Source organism: Ascidia mentula, chromosome 7 (assembly GCF_947561715.1).
Source record: "Ascidia mentula chromosome 7, kaAscMent1.1, whole genome shotgun sequence".
Lineage (NCBI taxonomy): Eukaryota > Metazoa > Chordata > Ascidiacea > Phlebobranchia > Ascidiidae > Ascidia > Ascidia mentula.
Genome location: NC_138572.1, coordinates 7,461,375 through 7,483,795, shown reverse-complemented (window position 1 = coordinate 7,483,795; position 22,421 = coordinate 7,461,375). Strand labels below are relative to the sequence as shown.

General features: G+C 37.9%; 4 protein-coding genes and 1 pseudogene across 9 annotated transcripts; 1 reads left to right on the top strand and 4 right to left on the bottom strand.

Moving 5' to 3' along the window:
* Positions 1–112: 112 nt before the first annotated feature.
* On the bottom strand, positions 113–3,681 carry LOC145909118 (uncharacterized). 3 transcript variants are annotated; one of them, XM_082996434.1, is made up of 9 exons: positions 3,400–3,681; positions 3,040–3,168; positions 2,696–2,776; positions 2,272–2,342; positions 2,069–2,118; positions 1,808–1,884; positions 1,608–1,741; positions 1,330–1,459; positions 113–1,057 (listed from the first exon to the last, which is right to left on the bottom strand). In XM_082996434.1, the coding sequence occupies exons 1-9, from the start codon at positions 3,477–3,479 to the stop codon at positions 742–744; spliced, it is 1,068 nt and encodes a 355-aa protein (XP_082852560.1). In that variant the 5' UTR covers positions 3,480–3,681; the 3' UTR covers positions 113–741. The 3 variants fall into 3 exon arrangements, with proteins under 3 accessions (XP_082852560.1, XP_082852557.1, XP_082852559.1); XM_082996431.1 differs by having other exon boundaries at positions 1,608–1,744; positions 3,400–3,679; XM_082996433.1 differs by having other exon boundaries at positions 1,608–1,744; positions 3,040–3,165; positions 3,400–3,679.
* Positions 3,682–3,999: 318 nt separating this feature from the next.
* LOC145909119 (retinol dehydrogenase 14-like) lies at positions 4,000–5,589 on the bottom strand (annotated as a pseudogene). The gene is made up of 6 exons (XR_014403104.1): positions 5,392–5,589; positions 5,134–5,272; positions 4,935–5,044; positions 4,573–4,741; positions 4,275–4,503; positions 4,000–4,120 (listed from the first exon to the last, which is right to left on the bottom strand). The product of XR_014403104.1 is annotated as a retinol dehydrogenase 14-like (transcript).
* A 753-nt stretch (positions 5,590–6,342) lies between these two features.
* On the bottom strand, positions 6,343–15,472 carry LOC145909117 (RNA-binding protein FXR1-like). 3 transcript variants are annotated; one of them, XM_082996428.1, is made up of 15 exons: positions 15,314–15,472; positions 15,008–15,060; positions 14,721–14,826; positions 13,384–13,604; positions 12,935–13,148; positions 12,297–12,546; positions 11,567–11,766; positions 10,938–11,127; positions 10,416–10,506; positions 9,959–10,098; positions 9,323–9,454; positions 8,994–9,083; positions 8,466–8,537; positions 8,279–8,334; positions 6,343–7,853 (listed from the first exon to the last, which is right to left on the bottom strand). In XM_082996428.1, exons 1-15 carry the CDS (start codon positions 15,362–15,364, stop codon positions 7,740–7,742), a joined length of 1,980 nt encoding a protein of 659 aa, XP_082852554.1. In that variant the 5' UTR covers positions 15,365–15,472; the 3' UTR covers positions 6,343–7,739. The 3 variants fall into 3 exon arrangements, with proteins under 3 accessions (XP_082852554.1, XP_082852555.1, XP_082852556.1); XM_082996429.1 differs by having other exon boundaries at positions 9,323–9,445; positions 15,314–15,418; XM_082996430.1 differs by lacking the exon at positions 8,466–8,537.
* A 417-nt stretch (positions 15,473–15,889) lies between these two features.
* Positions 15,890–16,757, bottom strand: LOC145909120 (protein PRRC1-like). The gene has a single exon (XM_082996435.1). It carries the CDS (start codon positions 16,736–16,738, stop codon positions 15,905–15,907), a length of 834 nt encoding a protein of 277 aa, XP_082852561.1. The 5' UTR covers positions 16,739–16,757; the 3' UTR covers positions 15,890–15,904.
* Positions 16,758–17,625: 868 nt separating this feature from the next.
* On the top strand, positions 17,626–21,948 carry LOC145908591 (uncharacterized protein CXorf58-like). Its single transcript, XM_082995895.1, has 7 exons — positions 17,626–17,804; positions 18,061–18,160; positions 18,226–18,426; positions 18,640–18,771; positions 19,116–19,345; positions 19,777–19,948; positions 21,494–21,948. The coding sequence occupies exons 1-7, from the start codon at positions 17,752–17,754 to the stop codon at positions 21,821–21,823; spliced, it is 1,218 nt and encodes a 405-aa protein (XP_082852021.1). The 5' UTR covers positions 17,626–17,751; the 3' UTR covers positions 21,824–21,948.
* The last annotated feature ends 473 nt before the right edge of the window (positions 21,949–22,421 follow it).

Here is a 22,421-nt window from a genome sequence, read left to right as displayed (position 1 = left end):
AGAACGCTATTCATATCCTTTCCGTTCTTTTCGCTGCGTGCGAAATCTAAATACACATTTGGTAATGACAGGTTTGTCGTCTACATGAAACCAAAATGAGTACAACTGAAAGTGGATACGATTTATATTCATTGATGCTTTACATTTTATTGAAATATCAACAGAAATGAGTGACCTGCATACTAGGTCAAAACAGTGTGACCTACGGGCAGATGCATACACGCTTACTTCAAAGGAGTTACCAGTATAAAATATCACAAATACGCCAAGAATCATTTTCTTGTATCGCATATTTTATGTAGTTGGGGAAGCAAGAACATCAGTGGAGGTCCCAATGCAGCACGCGTAACAAGTTTCAAGCCTGTTCGGCCAAGGCCTTATCTTGTGTACTTAAAGCATGTTACAAGCTCGTATAACCAGGATTTCTATAACCATGGTTTTTCGAAGCGCACGATTCCTGGATGGTTTGGAAAAACCTTTCACATAAAAAATAGCTCCAGTCACAATAGAAAACAATTTCGCTTGTTTTAATCATCTTGAATTCATCAAAAAAGGTTTTAATACGAAAAATATAATACAAACGTGTAAATGTACGATTAAAAGATCCAGGGGCAGACAACTGGTCACAAAAATGCAAATATCTCGGTTTCGCTCCCAAACATCCAAATACTTGCGTCACCACTTTCCATACTGCCCTCCAGCGGAAGTTTCATCAATCATTTGACAGTAACGGAGCTCAATCTATTTAGACGCTAGTTTGGCGCTCACCATTTCCTTGAAGGAAGATAATATACGGGTTTCCCGTTTGTCGCGTTCAAGCTTATTAAACGAGGCCAAAGCGCGCTTTTCGTCAGCGCTGTATATCTGGTTTTCTTTCCTCAAACGCACAGCCTCCATACGACGATGCCGACTTCCACTCATGACAAAGCCTTGGTCTTCGAACTGGGATATTTCGTTGCTTGTAAGACCGATCTCTCCTCTGCGTGGTATCCGCTTGCCGTCTTCGACGTAGGCGGCCATCGCAGCACCTTCGCCGGGCAAAAGAGCGTGTCCATAGCTGTGGAAAAAGAGATGTTGATTAGGGCTTTCATGCCAGCAATTAACATTTCCTCTAAAGGCGTATATTTTCCAACGCCTTGTTTTGTGTGACACAGATTGAAACTTCACATTTCATATTGAAATTTTAGGTATGCCAGCATTTAAAAGGGAAAATGGTTGTTTTTTTTATCATAAATGTAAATACTCAATCAAAAATTTTGGGAGTATTTTGTTAGAAAACTAAAAATTCTGGCACTTTAATTTCTTTCAAAACAGTGCTTGTTGACTTACTTAAGTGGTTTATTGCCGGAACCGTCAAGATCTGGTGGCATTGGGCCAATGACAGTTTGGTGTTGGATAAGTTTTGTAAGTTTTACAGATGAATCAGAGTCGTCCGAGTCAAACTCAGCTTCAAGATCTCCTAAAAAGCACAAAAATTTTGTTAAAAAAAATTATATTGGCAATTTTTAATATATATATATATAAAAAGGCCATGTCATTACATGCCGCACTACAGCAGGCAAAGCATTCTAATGCAAGATAATGTGGAAATATGCCTTAAACTACACCTGTATCTGGTTTCTTCACTGCTTTCACAGTCTTTTCTTCCCAAATTTCTTCATTATTTTCAATGTCACTTTCTTGGGATGAGGAGCTGCTCTGTCTCGTCTTTTTCCTTTTGTTCTTTTTGTTCTTCTTCGAGCTGCTGTGGTTTTGAGATTACATGTTTTGGTTTAAAAACAAAAAAGGTAAATTGGTTCGTAACTACCTCCCCTTTTTCTTTTTGCTCTCCTTTTTCTTCTTTTTCTTTTTTCTTGCTTTCTCACTTGATGACTCTGGCGAAGACTGAAAAGTAAGAGTTTAATCTCAATGAAAACTTCAATCGAAATCTCATAATAAGCAAATTAAAAAGTAAAATTGAATATCAACTGTATATATTATTTATATATATATAGCTAAGCAAGGGCTAAAATCCAACAAATTTTTTAAAAAATCTAAAGACTTCACCACAGGAAACATGTTTATTTACCTCATCAGAGGAACCTGTCTTCTTGTGCTTTCTTTTAGTTGACTTTTTGTCTGATAAACACAAGTATAAGCCTGTCACCAAGTGGCATAAAGAATATTATTTGATAATTAACATGTTTCCAACACTACAAATTAACAATGGTCCACCAACATAACTTCAGTACTAAAGTAACAGTAGTAGAAGTTGTTTTGTGTATTACAAACCTTTCGAATCCACCTTTTTGGTGAGTGTTTTAGTTTGCTTGTGTTTGTGAAACCCTAACTCCTCGTCTGACCTAAATTATGAAAATAGAATTAGTTTCACTGAATTAACGATATCCAATCCAGGTATACATATTTTTTCAAAAATCAATTGTCAAACTATTCACAAATAGATTCAAGTTGTAGTTCATGGACATGTAGACTAAAAATTACCAATGAAATACCTGGCGGGGGCATATTTTTGTCAAATTACTTGCCAAGCCATTCCCAAATATTAAATTGAATTGATTTTTTTTAAATTGAACAAAGTTGTATACAATACAATGCAATTATGCTCTATACCATGAGCTCAATGCCCAATGCCAATAAAACAAGAGTTTCCAGCACCTAATTTTACAAACTCAGTATCTGCAAAAAAAAAACTTACTCAGAATCGGGTTCTGATGGTGATGAGGCCCACACTAAAGGGACCCCCTGCTCACTTATTTGAATTCTTTCCTCTCTGCGACTAAAACATGTTCTACTGTTTACAAACTTTTAACATTTCTGAGATTTAAAATCAATCACTTTGTTGTAATAAATAATTCCATTACTATTGTTAAAAGTCATGATCTACTAGTTTAAATTTTTGAAAGATTATTTCAGTTAAAATGATTTTTTTGTAAAATAAAAGAAGGTATCTAATCTGATATGTATCTATATATGGTTAAGACCATTGCAGACCGCTCTTATGACAATGCATAACAATAAAAACTATATCAATATATTCACTATTCATTAAACGCTTCCTCCTGGTCGTCATTTCTTCTTTTGTGTTGCCATTTTCTGTCATGGTGGGATGATCTTTTTTCATCGAGGTCATAATGGCCATTGTGATGTGGTGTGTAGTCATTATTTCTTCTCAAAAAGACGGAACAATTTTTTTTTGCTAATTGCGACAACAGTAAAGGGCTTTAAACTAGGTTGCAGAGAAAGGTATTTTTTCAAGTCATATATCTAAAGTAGTTATGCAATATTGTTTCTTTTGTGTAAATGCAATGTGTATAATGAATGGCCTGCTAGAGCACACAAATAGCCTATAGTATAGTAGTATGTTTATACAAATTAACAAATCCATATTACAGCCTTTACCTTCCATAATATTCTTGCTTATCACGCCTGCGATCGCGTTGTGGGCTTCTTGATCTTGACCTTGAATATGATCGCGGCATGTTTTATCCGCAGTTTTTGGAAATACTTTGTAAATATCTATTTTACGAATACCACACTTTCATTAAGAAACAAGATTGCAAATACATGCAAGTGAGTGCGGGGACGTAATTTCTGAGAATTTATCCAGGATAAATTTTAGTAACCCTTTTAATGCTCTCAAATTTAGGGTTAATCCGATTTACTTTATTTCATTGACAACATTTTCCAATAATATTTTCCAAAATGATTTGATACAATAGGCCACAAAACCAAAATATGTGTTTGTACGAGAACCGAGAAGGTCGTATGTTCGTCGACTCACTTTCAATTTACGTAACACCCAATGAGAGCACAACTATCCACTCAGCGCACTAAAAACTTTTATTGAAACTTTATTGATTGTTCTAACTCTCATTCTAGGAAACAGTGACTACTAAAAAATATGCAATAAAATAGCGGTGACAAAAATCGAAGTTGCAGAATAGTGTAAAATAAAATACATCGGAAAGATACTATTTTATTTGTTGAAGACACTCAATTGTCCTTTTTTGTCTGTTCAAACTCCTAATTAAGTTTTGTCAGTCCCAAACTGACGTTCCATAACTTCTCTGCGTCTGCGTCATTGCGTGCCCCTCTTGACTCGATTTCAACATGACAGTCACTGAAACGTAAAAGTACGTTCACAAAGTCTCACCAAAATCGTTTTCTTTTCGCGATCTTAGAAGAAATAAGTTATAACCACACAACCACAGCATAACATGAAACCGAAACATTTATGAGATATCTTAAAAATGCGTTATCATAAAGTTTCTTACCTGAAATATCTTCCAGTCACTCCTTCTAGTTCTGGGGCAACAGCACAATAAATGGTAGTCTGTGCTCCGTGAACTGCTGTTTTCAATCCCATCAGCCAACCCATACACGAAATGTTCATACAACATAATATACATTTCCACATACACGGCCCACCGGGTGCGTCAATATGACGACCAATTTCTGTTTTCACTGCACCGGGATGCAGACTGTTTACTGTCACCCCAGATCCTTGAAGGTCAAAATAACAAAAGGGTTAAAGGGGTTTTAAAAGACTTGGATTAAGTTAAAAAACTACACCTTCCAGTTGTTTTGCTAAATGTCGGCTAAACAGCACGTTGGCCAGTTTGCTCTGACAATATGCTTTCCAAGGATCGTAATCCTTTTCCATATTTAGGTCGTCAAATTTCATTGTGCCTTATTTTTCGCCAATAGAAGATACAACTACAATACGACTTGGTGCGCTTCTCTAAAAACAGAATATTTTGATTATACAAAGAACGTTTGTAAAGCATCGCCACATGTAGCGTATTAACAGTGTTAACAGCCTACAATCTGCCACACAAAAAAACTGATAAGATCTTATAGTTCGAAACAGTGGCCATCTGTGTGCAGCTCACAAAATTCATATTATAGGATCCATGTTTATTTATATACACAACCTTAATCAGGTCCAAGAGCAAGTTGGTTAAAAGAAAGTGTCCCAGATGGTTGACACCAAACTGTGTTTCAAAACCGTCTTCTGTTCTGCTTTCTGGACACATGAACACTCCTAAACACATGGATCGCCTTGGTTATCACTTGAACAGTATTTTCCATCAGAGGATAAACATATTGTGACTTACGCGTATTACAAAGTACCTGCATTGTTGATCAATATATCCAGTCTCTCTTCAGTTGTATTTATATCCTCAGCAAATTTTCGGATTGAGGAAAATGACGAGAGATCAAGAATTTTTACAACAACCATTTCTTCACGACATCCTGACTCTTCAATTATCTAGAAAAGTTACCAAGTTATTAAAGACAAGCGTAACAACGACTTTTTTACTGGATTTTCGTTAAAAAAATAGTTTATTCCCATAATTGGGCACATGTATCCTTTTGCAATACTTTTACCTGCACTTTTGCACGTTCGGCCCTCTGAGCATTCCTACACGCGATAATAACTTTGGCTCCACGTCTTGCAAGATCAACGGCCGTCCATAAACCAATTCCAGTATTTGCTCCAGTTACAACTACTGTCTTGTCTTGCAGTTTCACATCGCAGTTAACCCAGCTTCCACTGGCGCTTATTCGCTTTGGCACCTTGTCCATCATAACAGTTCTTTAATCCTACTTAAATAATCAGCTATTGTCAGAATAAACAGCAGTTACTTAAGATACATAAGAGTTTACATATATCACTGAAACTTGTATTTTTCATTAGTCGTTGCAATAAAAGTGTCGTAAAAACTCTCACTTCGTAAGACCTTGAGACAAAATTACATTGTTTTAAGGTACACGAGCATAATGTGGCCGACAATACAATGTTATCAGCGTCTGGTCTTGTACAAAGCCCAGTTGAAAGGTATAGGTTGTCCGCCCTTTCTTAAATTGTATCAGGTAACAAAAAATGCACAGTCAGGATGAACTCGCAAATTCACCAAGCTCACCAAAGCATGGCACGGATTTACCGTGACCAAAACCACAAATTTAGAGACTGAAAAGGGGGTCCGAAAAATTGGGTCGGAAAGGCTTAATCCACTAGCCAGCAAGGCGGTCCTTACAAACGCATGGCGCTATTAGAAAATCATTGCGGGGGCGGTCATGTATTTCACCTGATATGGATTCATTTGTTTTATTTGGGGAGGCCTTCATGGTAAATTGCGGGGCATGATTTTGTCAAAACGGCCTTAATCGGCTCTGTCTGCACCAGTCCCGCTGTTACTGTCAAGTATATTTATCACACAATATTGACAATTGCCTTGTCAGTCTAGCTATGCTTGTGATAAGCAGATCAGCATGCCCAACTGACTGAAAAAGTGAACTTTGAATGAACGTGTGCACGACCACCAACATAATCAAACCTAATGTTTGCATTTTAATTTGTATTTGCAAGACATGCACAGAAGCAAAACGGGAAAAACGAACCAGCAGAACACGAACAATTGTAAGGGAGTAACAATGGATAGTGTAGTTTCAGTAACACGGCCACAGCTACTGATAATAATAATACGTTTTATCCATAGGATCCACAGAAAATGCACCGTACTTCCAAACACATTAATTACTATGACTAATGCTTCACAACGTGGCTCTATATACGTGAAGACTGTACGGGAACTTTCTGTTTTCGGCGTTTAGGGTTTGGGTGTATCGACACAACGGTGATGACCATATTCACACGTGCACAGTGATTTCCATTCAAACACGTTTATGACTAAAACGCATTAGGTGTTTGAGCACCATTATATGCTTACAGTTTAACCCTATGACTATTTAGTTGTGAAGGATACAAGTAGTGGAAGCATGTGCATTTTAGTATTATAGCCAATCAGCATGGTCAGAAAACGCTGCTTTTTACGGGCCGCGTATATGGGTGTTTATGTAACAAGCTAAACGGCACGCATGGCTAATTCATTGCTATTCGCTCACAGTTTTAATGCACGCGTTGGTTTCCCTAGAATAATACCATGTCAGGGATTACTACACACTTGATCGGTGAAGATTGAAGCCGGGTTTTAAACTTTTTATTGGATTGAATTTACCCAAGGGGGCGGTGACCCATGGACAGGACGCGGTTTCGGGGAATCCCACCCCTCTTCAGCTGCGCTGGGGTCACGTTGCCATGAAAACGCGGGTGCCGGTGGGACGACGGATCAACATGGTTAGGTGCTGCGGGTGGGGACAAAAGCGTACGTTTGCTGTTGTAAAGTTTCTTAGTGAAACAACCGGGGACTTAAACAATAGTGCGTAGATGTATAGCGTTATTTTCTGCGTTTTTTGCGGACAGAGGATGGTATGGAAAAAAAGGAAATCGCGTTTTGTTGACAGACGTTGGTTTGAAGTGAAAGCGGGAGGGTGAGAGGCTGCCACAGGCACATGCAGACGCGTCAACGTTTCATGCAAATGTCAAAAACAAAGCTCAAACAGAACGACCCACTACGCTAAGCAACGACAAGCTCTATAGAATGACGCTCATAAATAGACTACATATGCCCTGTACATTTGTTAATCAAAAAATCTGCTCCCAAGTGCAGATTATTGCCTTGTTATTGTACGTATTTAACATGTGTGCGCGTTTAAGGCAATAATAGCACAGGCATTTGGTGTGTGGCGATACCACAGTGACGATCTCGTACTCGTTTCGCGTCGGCGACCAAAACGGGCCGTGAATCACTGAAGAAACGAATTGTGACAAAGAAAATCAGGTCAAATGTTCGTAAATACATTATGACGTCAGAGAAAGCCCCGATTCGGCGAATTCAAGCAACGCCGTTCACTTCAGCCGGCTTCTTGCTGTTCGGGTTGATCGGCCCGGTCTTGCGCGGAGGTCGCTGCTCTTTGGCGTCGTCTTGCGGTGGCTTTTTTTCGCCGTTCTGTGAAATATTTGAGGTTGTGTTGTAACACGAGTTTTTAGTTGACATTAACGTTGTCTTAGTAATCAAATGCAAAGAAATTGCGTAGGAGAAATTACAAAATAAAACTTATTTACGTTTCAAGTGCCGTGATCGAAACAATAAATATAAGAAGACAACTATGAGGTTTACAGGCTTGGCAGCCCAGGTTTTTCAAATCTTTCCCCGACTTGTCAGGTAAAAAGTGGCTGGTGCATTGCCTGGGCTGCCAAGCCTGCAAATCTCATGATCGCGATACGTTAGCTGTGATCGCCAAGCAAGGACCTGCGCAGTGGGGTGATCCTGCCTATCATGCCATTGCATGTAATATTACTGCGTTATAAGAAGACAATTGGCCTATATTTAAGGTTTGAAAGTATGATATTGTCTAATGTATGATAACACACCTGTGTGCGTCCGTTCTCAGTAACTGGCTTTTTTCCAGTTTTTTGCTGTCCTTTGTCTGCAAAATGAAAAACATCAACATGAAAACACAAAACTATGAACCACACAATATCAAAAGACTCATTTGGTCAGCCATACTGTTACAGGACAGGTCAAAGCAGCGTGATTTTTATGCGTTTTGCGACATACCGGTGACGTCATGCAGTGATGACTCGACAGATTCGGCCCAGTCAGATATCGGAGGAAAATCAGCGTCGAGATCTGGGAGGAACGAAAAGCAGAGAAGTGGAAGTAGAAAGCAGTTTGAAGGGGAAAAAGTTAGAGAAGCAAGTGACGGTTGTACGTGAGTCAAGTTATAATGTTTGGTATTCATGGGTCAGGCGCACACTGGAAAAAGTTGTAGAAAGAATACCAAAATTCCTTGTAACTGAGCAACTACATCAAAAGGAAAATCTGTCTCTTAGCTCTAAGCCCAACAAATGTCCTTTTTTGTGACATCCTTTACCGGAAGATACAAAAAAAGGTCGCACGAATTTATGTAACCATAATACTATGCTCAATATATGCAACAACTTAAAGGAAAACCACATTTTTTTCCAGCCGTCCTTGTTTTAGGTGCAAGGTCGACGGCAGCACTGAGTATAACTTTAATGCTACATCTCATCACATGCATATGCATTGGCAGGCACAAGTGAACAATCAAATACAAGGGCTTACTTGGCAGTTCCCCATTCTGATTTTGTGGTGTGTTGTGATATCCGCCTCCACGACCACGGCCTCGTTTCCCTCTGTTGCCACGGTAACCGCCTGTCAAAAACACGATGTCGTTTGTAGAGAAATCGGCATCATATACAAAGGTAAGAACAGAAATTTATGCAAAAAGTTGCGTTTGGAAACGTATGTCGATTACATAACGATAGTCAGCAAATTGTTAGCACCGCACCGGCAATTCTCTTCAAGTTAACGCTTAAGAATTGAACACTTGAACAAACAAAAAAAATCGCTGTTGAATTCATAATGCGCAATAATTTAACAGTGGGACTCACCTTCGCCACCGTGCGGTCTATCTCCTTTATCAAACCGTCCGTTGGTGGCGCCCTGTGGTGGATCGTCGTGGGATCCTGTCTCTTCATCATTGGACAGCAAGTCGTAAGGATTTCTATTGGGGTCTGAAAGTACTGTGTAAGGAAATTATGTCAACAAAATGCTATAAAATATGGTTTTGCCCTTGAATCGCTGACACGCTACTTAAATTATTCATTAGACTGCACAAGATGCTGAAATTCAATTAACAATGGATGGAAAATAAATTACAATAGGCATGTTTTGTTGCACTTGGACTGCTACCTAAGTATTATAACTTATAAGCCTGAAATCAAATCCAAAATCTGGAGAAGAAATATGTGGAAACGTTTGGCTTAAACAAGGGACATGTTTGTCCTGGTTTATTAATTTACACCCATGTACTGTGTCTGTGTTCCCCAATAATAGTCGAACCCTTTCGCTGTATGCATATTTTCAAACCATGAAAAGCATCAGAAAGCTAACAGCACATCATGCAAATGCCAACGGTAATATTTCCCAAAAAAAGTCGTATGACCTATAGGCTGTGATGCCATCTCTTAAAGCAATGCAATATCATGTCGAAAAGCCTTATTATTTTAGTAAATTTTGGAACTTACTTGAATTTTTCATATTTGGTTGGTTCCTTTCCTGGTAGCTCATATGGTTATTCCCCCTTCCTCCACCTCGGTAGCTCCCGCGGCCTCTGTAACCCCCTCGACCACGGTTGAAGCGTGGGTCAGCTCCAGGTCCGTACTCTCTAGAAACGCAAGGCACACTTTTGAACTAACATACTACCTACTACAAAACTAATTGTGTCAACAATAAATATCGATTTCTTGACGTATTTTGGCAGAAAAAGCTGGTAAAAATATACAAATAGGCTTCAAATAACCAGGATAATGATCGTTTCGTGTTCAGATTTTTTAAGTACATAGGGCGGAGCAGATACAGCATCCGGAAGGTAATCATTAATTTGCCATAGACCAAGGCAGAGCGTCAGTTGTTCGATTTAAAGCGCAACCGTCGGCGTCACGCATCACCGCGCAAACCACGTGGCACTGGGCGATACCTTACCTTCGTGTCAGGGGCTTTCCCTCAGCCATAGAGTCGCCCGTCTCTGATCCAGTGTCGGAAACGTTTGAAAGTTCCGACGCGGTTCCGCCTTCTGCGCAAGAACAAAGGGTTAAGAATGTGGACGATGGACGTTGCTTTTAATAAGGCCTATTGTCGTCTCCTTATAATAAATGACGGGTTAGTATTTTCATTATAAAATTGATGCTGGTTTGATGTAACCAACGGAATATGTGTCAAAGTTCTCCGTGATAAAAAAAATTGATCATCAAAATTCCGTGGCTTTATAATAATGACTATTTTATGCCTGAGTGAGTTGATATGAAAGTAGCCTTGTGGTAATGGGAAATACAACAAAGCAAAAAAATACATTTATTTAACGCGACAACGCCAGAACAAGGAAAATGAACCCCTTTACCCGTTTGAAAGCAGTTTGCAAATTTGTTTGTACTTTACAAGCTTTCAGGTTACCGCATAACATGATAATAGTTAAGTAGTAAAAGAATTGGAAATTTATTCTCTTACCACGGTCCGAACGGTTTCTTCTGTCGTCGTTGTATCGTCTGTTAGACCGAGGATATCTACGCTGCTCGTCAGCACGAGGTGGCAGGCCTTCCTCACCACGTGGTGGCTGACCGGGTCCATGGGAACCGCTTCCCAGTTGCCTGATTTTTTGGTTGAGGTTGATTTGTTCCAATCTCAGATGGTCGAGGTCCTATTGTACAGATAATTCTGAGAGATGCCAACACACTGTTTCGACATAAAATCTTATTTTTCTCATTATTGTAGCTGGTGATTATGACACTGTGTTAGTTGATAGCAGGCAAACATATTTCTACTTTGTGGTACTATCAATCGTCGATTCGTTGGCTTTACAAACAACACATAAACTTAAAGTCTTGCTTTTGGTGGTAAACCAGACTCAACGGCCCAACAAAGATTACAAAGTGATTCGTGGCATGTCAAAGGGTGCAAATACCTATTACTGATTCCAAAAGTAAGAATAATTAATGTGCCTTAAAGTCGCTTTAAAAGACATGTCGCAGCTGCGTAACGTTATTTCTGTATGACATACTTCACATGAAAGCAATGGCATCGTAAAAAAACGTAAAAACAGTACATCGTAAAAAAACAGTACGTAACACTGTCCATACCTTCAGGTAAGCTACGTGGTAGTCCAAGAGGGCTTGCGCGTTTCGGATACTTTCCTTGGTGCCGACGAATCTGAACGGAACCAAACCGTCGTTACGGTGTCCTGGGTCGTTTTCATCATCTCCAATCACACGAACGCGCAGGACTCCCGACTTGTCGATCATTTCTTGGATGGTTACACCCTTCTTTCCAATCACTTTGCCTTTAAGCATAACAAACATTTATTTATATAGTAATGTTTCGTGCAATGGCACGAACGCGTAACTGCGCAGGTCCTTGCTTGGCGACCACAGCTATGGTATCAAGATCATGAGGTTTACAGGCTTCACAACCCAGGCATTCTTGGATCAGTCACTTACCGGGAGCTTGATTTTTCAGATTTCACTCAGATTTGTCCGGAAAAAAGTGGTTTATTTTTATATGATTTTTTTTCAACTTTGTACAGGGCGTGGGGTGCAGTTACCCTTTTCTAATTTTAAACTTTTTTGGTGTTGTTTTTTTTATCCACTGACGTTGCTTATTTTAGCAAAATATATTAGTCTTGGTGAAGAAAGCTGACTGATTTTAGCCATTTTAATACTTGTTTCTATACTGCTTGTTTTATATAAGTTTCAAAAAATTGTGTAATGTGGAAAAAAGTCAGTTTCACAAATCCCAGAGACTCTTTTTCCCAACTACCCACCATTCAAAAAATAGAAAAACATTAATAAAGGGTCCAAACTAATGCTTTACCAACAAAAGGTCTTGGAACGAGGACTTCCGATTCCATAAATTCAAGGATTTCCCTGGCTTTCATCACAGCTTCTTTGGTATCCCCATACACAGTGAAGTTGTGTGTTTCCTCGTCCAATATAATGTCGATCACCCCAGGAACATGGCGGGCTGCGATGATATTGGACCCGTTTGTCCCAATAGAAAGACCTATTAAGTCATCTGCGACGTGGAACTGCTCAGTGCAGGAGGAAGCTCGCTGCTGTGACACCTTTGTATTAAGTTATAAAGGTATTTAACTTCTGCAGACAGGTGGGTGAAGTTTCATCATTTTCATGGTGTTTGGCGCACAAGAAATTGGGAAAGATATTATGAAAAAGTTGTGCTGTCAACTTGATAAATATTTCATAAGATATACCCAATGATTTAAATATTTTTAATCTAGCACATCTAGGCTACAGACACTTAATTTCCCCTAACAGTTGATATGTTTTGTCAAAACATCAACAGTAGATGCGTTTAATCATTCATGAACAAATACACAAAGAAACAAATAAAAATTTTGTCTCTTGGCAGTAAAATAAGGCAATTTTCATTCAGAATGCACATTTACGGTTAATTAAGTAAACCAACATAAAAAAGATTGACAAAACTCTTACTTCAAGTTGTTTTGCTGCCTCTTCGACTTTTTGCAACATAGAAAGCTTGGTACGCAGACTCCTAAAGTGTAGATCAGATACAATAGTGGCACGATTTTTTGCCGATTCGCTTGATACCATAACTTCAAGTGACTTTCGTTCTGCATGATACCGAACTAAAATTGCTCCAATGCTTTTCTCGAATTCCTTATGTGCGTCGATGTACTTGGCACAGCTGTACGAAAGAAATTTGGCAAATTTTATAGCAAAGATTGATTGATATCAACAATTTTAGAAGAATTTGTAATACAAAATACGAAAAATATCCTATGAAAGGTAAATAATGAGTCTTAATCTAGGTATTTTTGCTCAACTATAAAAAAAAATTCTCTGCTTGTATCATAAGTTGCCATGCTTAGTTCACAAATGTTCAACCTAAACAGAAAAATTAGATGACAGTTGTTACTTACAAGTCCTGAAGATCTTCAGGTACAGGAAGGGACACTTTCAAAATAGGATTTGTGCTGAGCAATGGAAGGGTGTTAACTTTTCGCAAGCGATCCCTTGTCACGATCTCCGTGTGCTTGGGCTTACACGACTGATACTCAATAACATGAAATTCCCCCTTGCTCATTTTTACCTTCGCCAACCACCAACCACATGGCTCCAATTCATTGGCTCTTGTGTGGACCTGAAGATCAAATAAATGTTTAATTTTAGTGCTACTACAGAAACATAATACACACAACACATTGTGAGCTTTTTATGTAAAAATTGCTTTTGGAGTGTTGGAGTTCTCCAATGTTATATTTAATTCGGAAAAGGCCCCATACTTTTTTATTTTTAGTATTGTATATTGTTTGATAAGTGTAATGTAAACTGTATTTAGCTTGTTTATGAAAGTTATTATTTTGGCATATATGCAACAAAGTAAAAATCACAGCATGTTAATTAGGGGATTTTGTCTGTAAGCACAGGGTTTTAAAGTATAAAGTCAGGTTAAATGCGCAACAGTTGCTGATTAGAGAAACCTCCAGGGAAAAACTTGAATCAACCTGTTAATATATTTGTGTCTGATGACTGAGCGTCTGAATCAACTACAGTCTACCCAAGCTGACAATGGCAGTAACCAAGGAAGTACCTTAATTATGCACTTTAAAACCAATGATCAAGCCATGAATAAAAATAATATTTTAGATAAGGGGTGTGCCATGTACAGCAAAAATCTTTTAACATTTGTATATTAATGTATAGTTTGTAAGTTTTGTCGTGCTTTCTATACTGGGTGTAGAAATAAAATAGGGTATCTACCCTTTTACACAAAACAAATACATTAACAGCACCAGTAAAAACAGCTGGACTCAAACAGCTGTGTAATGTAAAGCAACTGTCTCATTTGCTCTGATTAGGTCAAAGCAAAGTGATAAGCATCAGTCTAGTCAAATTTTGATGCGACACAATTAGCTGTTGCATAATGGCACCATAATGTTGTTTCCAAAATAAACATGGACTTGTCTGTGAAGCCTAATGAATTTTGGCTGGATGGAATGAGTTCGATACAACCGTTATTACAACAACACATTTTAGGTTATTGTACTTTGATCATTAGATAGGCCTGGTTCATAATAGGACAATGTATGTGTAGATTACAGATAATACATTCCAGAATTTAATTAAATTTTGTCACAGAATAAGTTAAATATTATAAACTATACCATTTAGGAAAATATCCATAGTAGTAAGCTGGTTCAACACTTTAAAGAAACAAAAGTTAACCTGTTAATATTAAAGATAAAAAAAACCTGACCTCTATTTCTTGTCCTTCAACAAGGTCATCTTCACCAATATCAGATTCCTCTGGAGTAGGAGCAAATCGAGCTTCATTTAGACTGATTTGTCGTTCCGCCTGCCAGCTATAATAAACAAAATATGATTGGATACAGTTGTATACTGCTGGCATCAAATAGATTTACATTAATTCACAAAAACACAATAATATTACAAACAACACTACTACAACCTTTTAAACAATATTTGAACAAGGTTAAATAGAACACTTTTAATAAAAAAAAACTCCAATAAAAAGTTACGTACTTGTTTTCAAATGTTACAGTCACTCCATCAGGTAATACATCAGTAAGGAAAGCCTAAAACAAAAATAAAAACATTTGTGCAAGATTGTTTTGTTATAAATTATACTATTTACAGATGTGTAAATATGCGTTTCTATTTTAAGTTACTCGTAGAGCTATAATAATGTATTAAAATCCCAACACAGCAATCTTTAAACAGCTCAGATGGATTTATTAAGAGAAAAATATATTTCGCCTAAAACGGCATCATCAGTTTCTCCATTAACCAAAACTTATTCACATAGAATTTGATATTAAAGTCACAAACCTTGTAGAAAGCAGTGTTGGAACCCTGCACTTCTATAATCCGTTGATCCATGACTTAATTCAAATAACAGGTTTTGTGTTTCCAGGTCCTAAAGTGGTTGAGCAATCCTAAATTGCACGGTAAAGTTTGAACTAAATGACAGTTTGAACATTTATATCAACATACAGAACATGTTTAATTGTGTACAAGAGACAACCAACAGACAAGCACCAAAGGAATGTCATTTCAAAATGTGCCAAATTCTTCAACTTTTTAAGTTAACCAAACAAGAAGTGTAGCAGGTATATAACAAAAATGGCACAAATTCATTGTGATATATATCTTTTGATGACAGGTGGTGCAAAATGTCCACTACACCAACAAGGCACTGAAAACACAGTGCAACTTGCACACTACCACCAACATACAGCGACCCATACTGCTAACGGGGAGCAAAACTTGCATTTAAATTGCACAATGTGTGTACGGCAATGTCATTATATTAAGCAATACAGATGTATGTACTAAGCCACCAAAATACATTTAAAAAAAGGAACCACAGAAATTTTAAGCTTCTCTTTGTAAACAATATGGTAAACTTAAGCATTTTTCTCAAATATCTTGCTCGATACTTTTGTGAGGCAGTCGCCTCTTGTACAGCTCGGCCAGGCACAAGGCAGTTGAGTAAATGATATCTCTGCGGGATGTTCCAGTTAAGGCCCGGTGCCAGTCAGATGGTTTCACCCAGGGCAGTTTCTTTTGAATTACCTCACCAACAGTCACAGCCAATCCAGACCATCTTAGATCATAAGTGTCAGGCGTCGAACTTTGGGACTCTGCCACCACTTCGTTATCTACAGGAACAGCCATCGTGAACAATTCAATGTTGATTCCATGTTCTGGATCTTGTAACAGTATGCAGCCAACATCAAACCACTGGTCTGTCAATTGTTCCACAATAAAATTCTCCACAGCAACACAGACTTGTTTTTCAGAGACAGCAGATGTTTTTCGAAGACATGAAATCCGTTCTTTGGCCCCTTTGAGACCTGCAGAGTACCCAACCGGTTGCGGTGCAATTTTAGGTTGGGCAGGCAAGCCCGTCACTGTAGCTGCACCGAATGTTTTCTGAAAAGCATCTCGTACTGCACCCCACTTTACTTCTTTGTCTGATGCCACAACAATGTTGATGTCACCACCTTCCCTAATGTAAGGGGTCATTCCAGGGTCAAGGGTCGTTATCATCCGATCAACCCCGGTTTTTGTGCGTTCCATGACTTTCTGCACAAACTGATTGTTGGAGGCGGATTTTATCCAATTCCACACAGATGTTTGGCTTTCTTGATCTTGTTGGTCTTCATTTGGCTTCTCTATTACTTGTGGCTGTGGGGGTGGTGTTACGGTTTCAGAACTATCTGCAGTGCCAGCTGCAACTGGTTCCATCATTTTTCCTGTATGAAACTATGACCTTTAGTACAAAAATCTGTATGATAAGTATGGGATCTACCATATAAAAAATAATTTCAACTTTTTCGGTCATTATATGATGCTTTGACACCACCATTTTACGCTATGTGCATTAGATTAACGTAGCAACTGAACGAATAATTTTGCAACGTTACTGTTTTTTAACCGCCAAAATGTATCAATAATATCGTTGGACCGTTTGCTTAGTGTCGACCCAGTCACCGAGCGCTACCTCCTGCACAAGACACGACTGTAAAACGATCACCGCGATTTAGTAGAAATAAAATTACCCTTTCTGTAGAGACTTGGAAACATCACCATTTTTATTAAAAGCGACAAAGACCTTCTCGTCTACAGCTTACGCAAACACTTTGACCACAGTCCGGCCGTCAACCTTCACGCACGCTGTCGCTGCCTTCACTGGAAAATCAATTAATTTCGCGAGAAACGTTTCTCGTCCCTTTGGTTTTTTCATTTCGATTATCCGTAGCTGTGTGGTGCAAAAAAACAACATACCCATAAAATTACAAATGATAAAAAAGAACGGCTGCACAAATAAAATCTTTGTAAATAATTATGAAATGAAACAGTATCATGAATTGGTTCATCAAACACGTTTTTATGTGAAGTGACCACACGACGTTTTCAAACTTTTTAGCACGATTTATGATTGAATTTTATCGTAACTATTTAAAAAATAGTCCTAAGCATAATATTACCACAACTTAGTTATTGAACTTTATATTAAAATAGTTTTTTTTATTATTTAACCACAATCACGACACATTTTTGTAAAATATTTCTATGTTGTCATGGAAATAGTCATGTAAATCTCATTTTTGTTCATTTGTTGTTTTCAACGTTTATCTGCTTTAACATATTTAAAATGTGACCTTTAATTGCGTAGCACTGTTTTCTTAGTTTTTTTCTTCCCATATACTGTAACAAGAAGTATTTTTCGTATACCATCACAAATTGTGCAAGATAAAAACATGGAACACAACCAGTCCCAATATGAAGTGCAGCATCCAGCAGAGTACCAGCAGTAAGCATAATCAAAATATTACATCTGGAATGTAAAGTTGACATTTTCTTTATTAATAATATTATGGTTTGTTTTTAAACAAAGTTTGTTCTGGACAGCAATGAAGACAATTACAAAACGATTGCATTCCAAATAGCATATAGTTTACTACTGATTAGGAAGTTAGCAAATTCTTTATGGGATTTGTTTTTAATGGATATATCCTCCATGGACAACATTTTTTCCAAGTTGGGTTTTATAAAAATTTCTTTTACAGAACACAAAGAATGCTGGCCGCTACCACAATTGAAAGGGCATATTTATCTTATCGAGATCGACAAATGTTTATTTTATTGAAGCATGCAGTGAGAGCTGCAGTAAGTGCTTTTAACTAATTGAACCAGTTTGTTTTCAAGTTCAACTGTATTTTAACTTGTATCAGGAGCAATCATGGACTTATGATATACTTCGAAAAATCAGCCCCAAAGAGGCTGAACTGCTTAATGACCCAAGCGTTAATGCAAAAGTACGTTTCCGTTTTGCTGGAATGGAATTTCCACCCATTATATTGTTTAAGATTTACTTGGTAAGCAATGGAACCAAATACATCAGTGGAAAAAAGATCATCAGGCCAGCATCTAATGTAAGATGTAGAACCAACACAATAATTTACACTAGGAAGATTATAACATGGGGTAATATCATCACTATCAGTAAAAAGTAGAAAATATACCACAAAATTATTTGAAACTAGTAGTAAAAATATTCTTTTAGCAATAAATAATTTTGTGAAACATATCAAAAGACCAACCAATTTGTCACATGCTGTATAGATTTTGTTTATTTTTCAATGCAGGCCGCTGCAGATGCTTGTCGTTTGATGGGGCACCGTAAGTTTTATGATCAGATGATTGTTGACGCTTGTCAGTATGAAAAGGATAAAATCACAGATGAAGTAGACGTTACAACTGTGAAGGATTATATGCAGGTGTTTTTATTTTTTCTATCAAAAGAGCTTGTATGTAAAGACTAAAGGCCTACTGCAAACATCTATTTGTCACAATTCATGGTTCAGGAGTATACTAATATGAAGATTTTTCAGCGTAATCAATCAATGAATACGTTTTTGTTAAAATGTAGTTGATCTATTTTGTTGTTGTAATGCACCAAAAGAAGTCGCTTTTTTTTTATGCCATATTTAAAATGTTATTCCAAATTTTTGTATAACGATCTTCCATAACTATGGAATATAAAATCTTGGAAGGAGAGTGTGCAAATGGCGCCCCAAAACCCCCAAACTTTATGTTTTATGAAACGACATGTCTTTTATAGTACTTGAGCAACATGGACGAGACGCCATCCTATCTTGGTGGTAAGGAAAACTACTGGAGACAGCTATCTCTGGAAGTACTTCCCAGACAGAGCATCATGTACGATATAATGGAGTACCTGCGAACAAAACTGCCAAGCGCTCGATTGCAAAGTGAAATGCCTGTTTTGCTTTCGAGACCTGTTACGCAAGAAGTCCAGTTGGAGCAATTTCGTTCTTTGTCCAGACTGCCGTGAGTTTTGTCAGGTTTTTGATTGATTTTGTATTATTTTAAAAATAGTACAATTAGCAAACTATTTTTAGTAAAATTTGTTGTTTCGTAAGAACTTCACTATAATATAGCTAAAGTTGTATTTGTATTTGTTTTTACAAGCTGTTCATATGTTTATTTATGGTATACAATAATGTAGTTTGTCCGTTCTCACAGCGTTTCAAAAGATAGACAACATTTTTTGTCTCAAACTGCAGAACTTAAACACGCAGAACTCTTTGTATATGGTATTACTTTGTCAGTCCCCAAATTTAAAGAATAAACTGCAGCAAATTGCGTCACCGTTAAAACTATACAATTCGCCTCAGTGAAATTCACGCTAGGACGTTGATTCCTCGATTCAAGCTTATTATTTAACGTTGGAAACTGTTTCAAAATCCCAGTGTTTTCAGGTCGCCACCAAGCAGCGCCTTCCCCACCATGAAAGATCTGTTCCGATCAAGTATGGCCCCAGCCGGTGTTCCAGCGTCCACTCGACGACGTTCCGTCCAATCCAGGAGGAGAGTGGCCAAGATGAAGAAGGTTTTCGGCTTGCCCGATAGTGAAGAAAAACCTGAGATAGAGGTAAGACAAGTATAGTATTTGTTCAGAATATCGTTCTACTTTCTGCTAGCATATTTTTTCCTTTGCAATAAAAATTCTGCTAACTTGCTTTCAAATTGCGACGTTACACTATTTTTTAAAGATGTTGTTAGGTCGCTAATTTCGAATATTTTAATATCGAAATCTCAAAAAATTAAAGTGCATATGACACGGTCATGGCAACTTTGCGTAAAACTAAAGGTACATTTACAACAAACATATATCCAAAGTTTTTTGGTTGTACGTCAACTAAAAAATGCAGAAAACTGCACTGAAAGTAGCGGCGACCAAAAATCGTAATCCTTTTTCGCTTTGGTGAAATTGACATCACACAAGACGCTCGCGTCAAAAAAATGCATTGTTTACGTAGGAGAAGGCGCCTTACATTGCAGATATCGAGTAGTTTCAAACATAGGAGAATCCACAGATTACGTTACCTCAAAAGTCAGGACAAGGTTTTACAACACACAAAAATATGTCACTGTGCCGTCACAAACCAAAGGCTTATTTGTCCCTGATTATTGGAAGACCAAAGGGTATAGCAGCAACGACATATTACTCTGTATTTCGATAAGAAGGGGATGGTGCGTTTCTTTGCTCAGTGACATTACATGACGTTATTTTGGGTGTGATGTCATTACTTTAACCTCACCTTTGTGTAGACTTTAATTTGATGATTCCAACATTTCTAGTTACGAATTATATTGCGAAACATTGATTGTTTGATTGTGGCGAATTAAATAAATCATTTATGACGCGAACTCGTAGGCAACGGCAGGCAAAAAGTGGTACTATGACAGAATAACTGTGTTGCATAATCAGCTAATTTGGGCAGTTTTTCTCGGCGGTCTTTGCCATCCTCAAAATTCAATTAACCCACTTCTATCTTTTGCTGTGAGTGGACAAAACGACAATGCTAAATTGACGGTTTGTCTCTGTCGTGTTTTCAAAAGTTCATGTATCACGTTAGCGATTATAAATGCTGTAACAACATGCACACCCTGTCCCAGTAACTGTTTTGATATTACGGAACTAAATAAGACATACTAGGTCGCAACAGTGGCCATTTGTCTGCAGTTCAAATTAACATAAAAATCCATTTGTTGCACTTGTTCACTTGTTGTCCCCTGTTTAATGCAAAAGAGGCTTGCTGCCAGCACTCGCAAGACCAAAGCGCCTTCTATGACGTCACGCAACAATAATCTCGATTTCGCACGATTTCGTTCGCAGCGGTAAAAGTGCGACTTTGATCAGCTGTATTTCACAAAACAGTCGCCGCATCAAGCTACTTTTTGCACCAAAAATGTTATGAACATCTCTTAGTTTAATTATTAACATGTTTTATTTTTTCGTGTCACATGCACTTTAAGGAGATTTTAAAGGTTTATGTAACTGGCTCTGGAATGAAGCAATTGATTCTCCATGCGACTAAATGCACAACTCTGAAACGTAATTGCAACAAAAGTTTGCGTTTATGTGTTTCTAACAATGCTTTCGTCTTATATTAATCCTACGAATATTTGCCAGGAACACGATTTTACTGTCCGGCCGACGTCGTCGATTTCCCGTCACCAGGATACAGCCGACATCCTATCACATCCCGCTACAGCGTCGCGTGGTCAAACAGGCCAATCGGCGGCCTTGCCGTCACGCGAGATCGAAGAACCTAAGCGTGTGAACACTGACCCGGATGCTGATCCAGAAGACAGCGAAGCCAAAGCACTTTACGAATGGTCTCGGGAATTGAATTATGACGACATAAACAAAGGAGTTTTCGCTCCTACGACGAGGCCGGAATCAAATTCTAGATCTGTTACGTTTTCTTCTCAATTGACCAAACGAGTATATGCCACCTGACGGCTCTATCTATAATATAAAAGTAGGCTACATGGCCATTCACTATCTCATTGAAAGTGATAAATTTGGCCTGATTAAACAACGGGCGTTGCTGATTTCGTGAAAATAAATTTTATTGTTTGTTGCGTTAAGTGTCTTGTTATACTGAAACAAACAATCCAGATCGGAAAATTGTGCTTTGAGACAGTTGTCAATTTTAAGCAATGCATCATTATTTATTACCTCAACTTTCACTATCTTGTAGAACTAATGGAAAGTATTACGGACAAGGGTACTATGGAATACTTTTGAAATTTGTGTGTTATAGTTATCACTTCAATTCAATGATCCCTACGATTATTTGATCTTATCTCTTTCCTTTAAAATTGGCATGAGATTTTCAATTTATTCCGCGATTAAGGTTCTTGAACGGCGTAAACAGATAATATTTCAAAATGTAATAAATTTCTGTCATACTGTGCAGTTTCCCAGCTTAAGAGTAACACCAAGAAACAAACCTAAAGGTATTTCTTTATTTTAGGCAAGGGGTTTTCAGAACTTTGAACTCAGTGCAAGTTATGAAAGGAAACAACAGGTGACCCTCGTTAGGTCAACGAAT

What these genes read in the sequence shown, in the direction of transcription:
- LOC145909118 (XM_082996431.1), bottom strand. Translation starts at nt 3,479, where the DNA reads ATGCCGCGATCATATTCAAGGTCAAGATCAAGAAGCCCACAACGCGAT. An exon ending in CCATCAGAACCCGATTCTGA is followed by an intron (nt 2,343 to 2,695) that starts GTAAGTTTTTTT and finishes TTCATAATTTAG; the next exon opens with GTCAGACGAGGAGTTAGGGT. An exon ending in CAAAAAGGTGGATTCGAAAG is followed by an intron (nt 2,119 to 2,271) that starts GTTTGTAATACA and finishes TGTGTTTATCAG; the next exon opens with ACAAAAAGTCAACTAAAAGA.
- LOC145909117 (XM_082996428.1), bottom strand. Translation starts at nt 15,364, where the DNA reads ATGGATCAACGGATTATAGAAGTGCAGGGTTCCAACACTGCTTTCTAC. An exon ending in AGGCAGCAAAACAACTTGAA is followed by an intron (nt 12,547 to 12,934) that starts GTAAGAGTTTTG and finishes CTTAATACAAAG; the next exon opens with GTGTCACAGCAGCGAGCTTC. An exon ending in CGTTCCAAGACCTTTTGTTG is followed by an intron (nt 11,767 to 12,296) that starts GTAAAGCATTAG and finishes TTATGCTTAAAG; the next exon opens with GCAAAGTGATTGGAAAGAAG.
- LOC145909120 (XM_082996435.1), bottom strand. Translation starts at nt 16,738, where the DNA reads ATGATGGAACCAGTTGCAGCTGGCACTGCAGATAGTTCTGAAACCGTA.
- LOC145908591 (XM_082995895.1), top strand. Translation starts at nt 17,752, where the DNA reads ATGGAACACAACCAGTCCCAATATGAAGTGCAGCATCCAGCAGAGTAC. An exon ending in CATCCAGCAGAGTACCAGCA is followed by an intron (nt 17,805 to 18,060) that starts GTAAGCATAATC and finishes TTTCTTTTACAG; the next exon opens with AACACAAAGAATGCTGGCCG. An exon ending in AGCATGCAGTGAGAGCTGCA is followed by an intron (nt 18,161 to 18,225) that starts GTAAGTGCTTTT and finishes AACTTGTATCAG; the next exon opens with GAGCAATCATGGACTTATGA.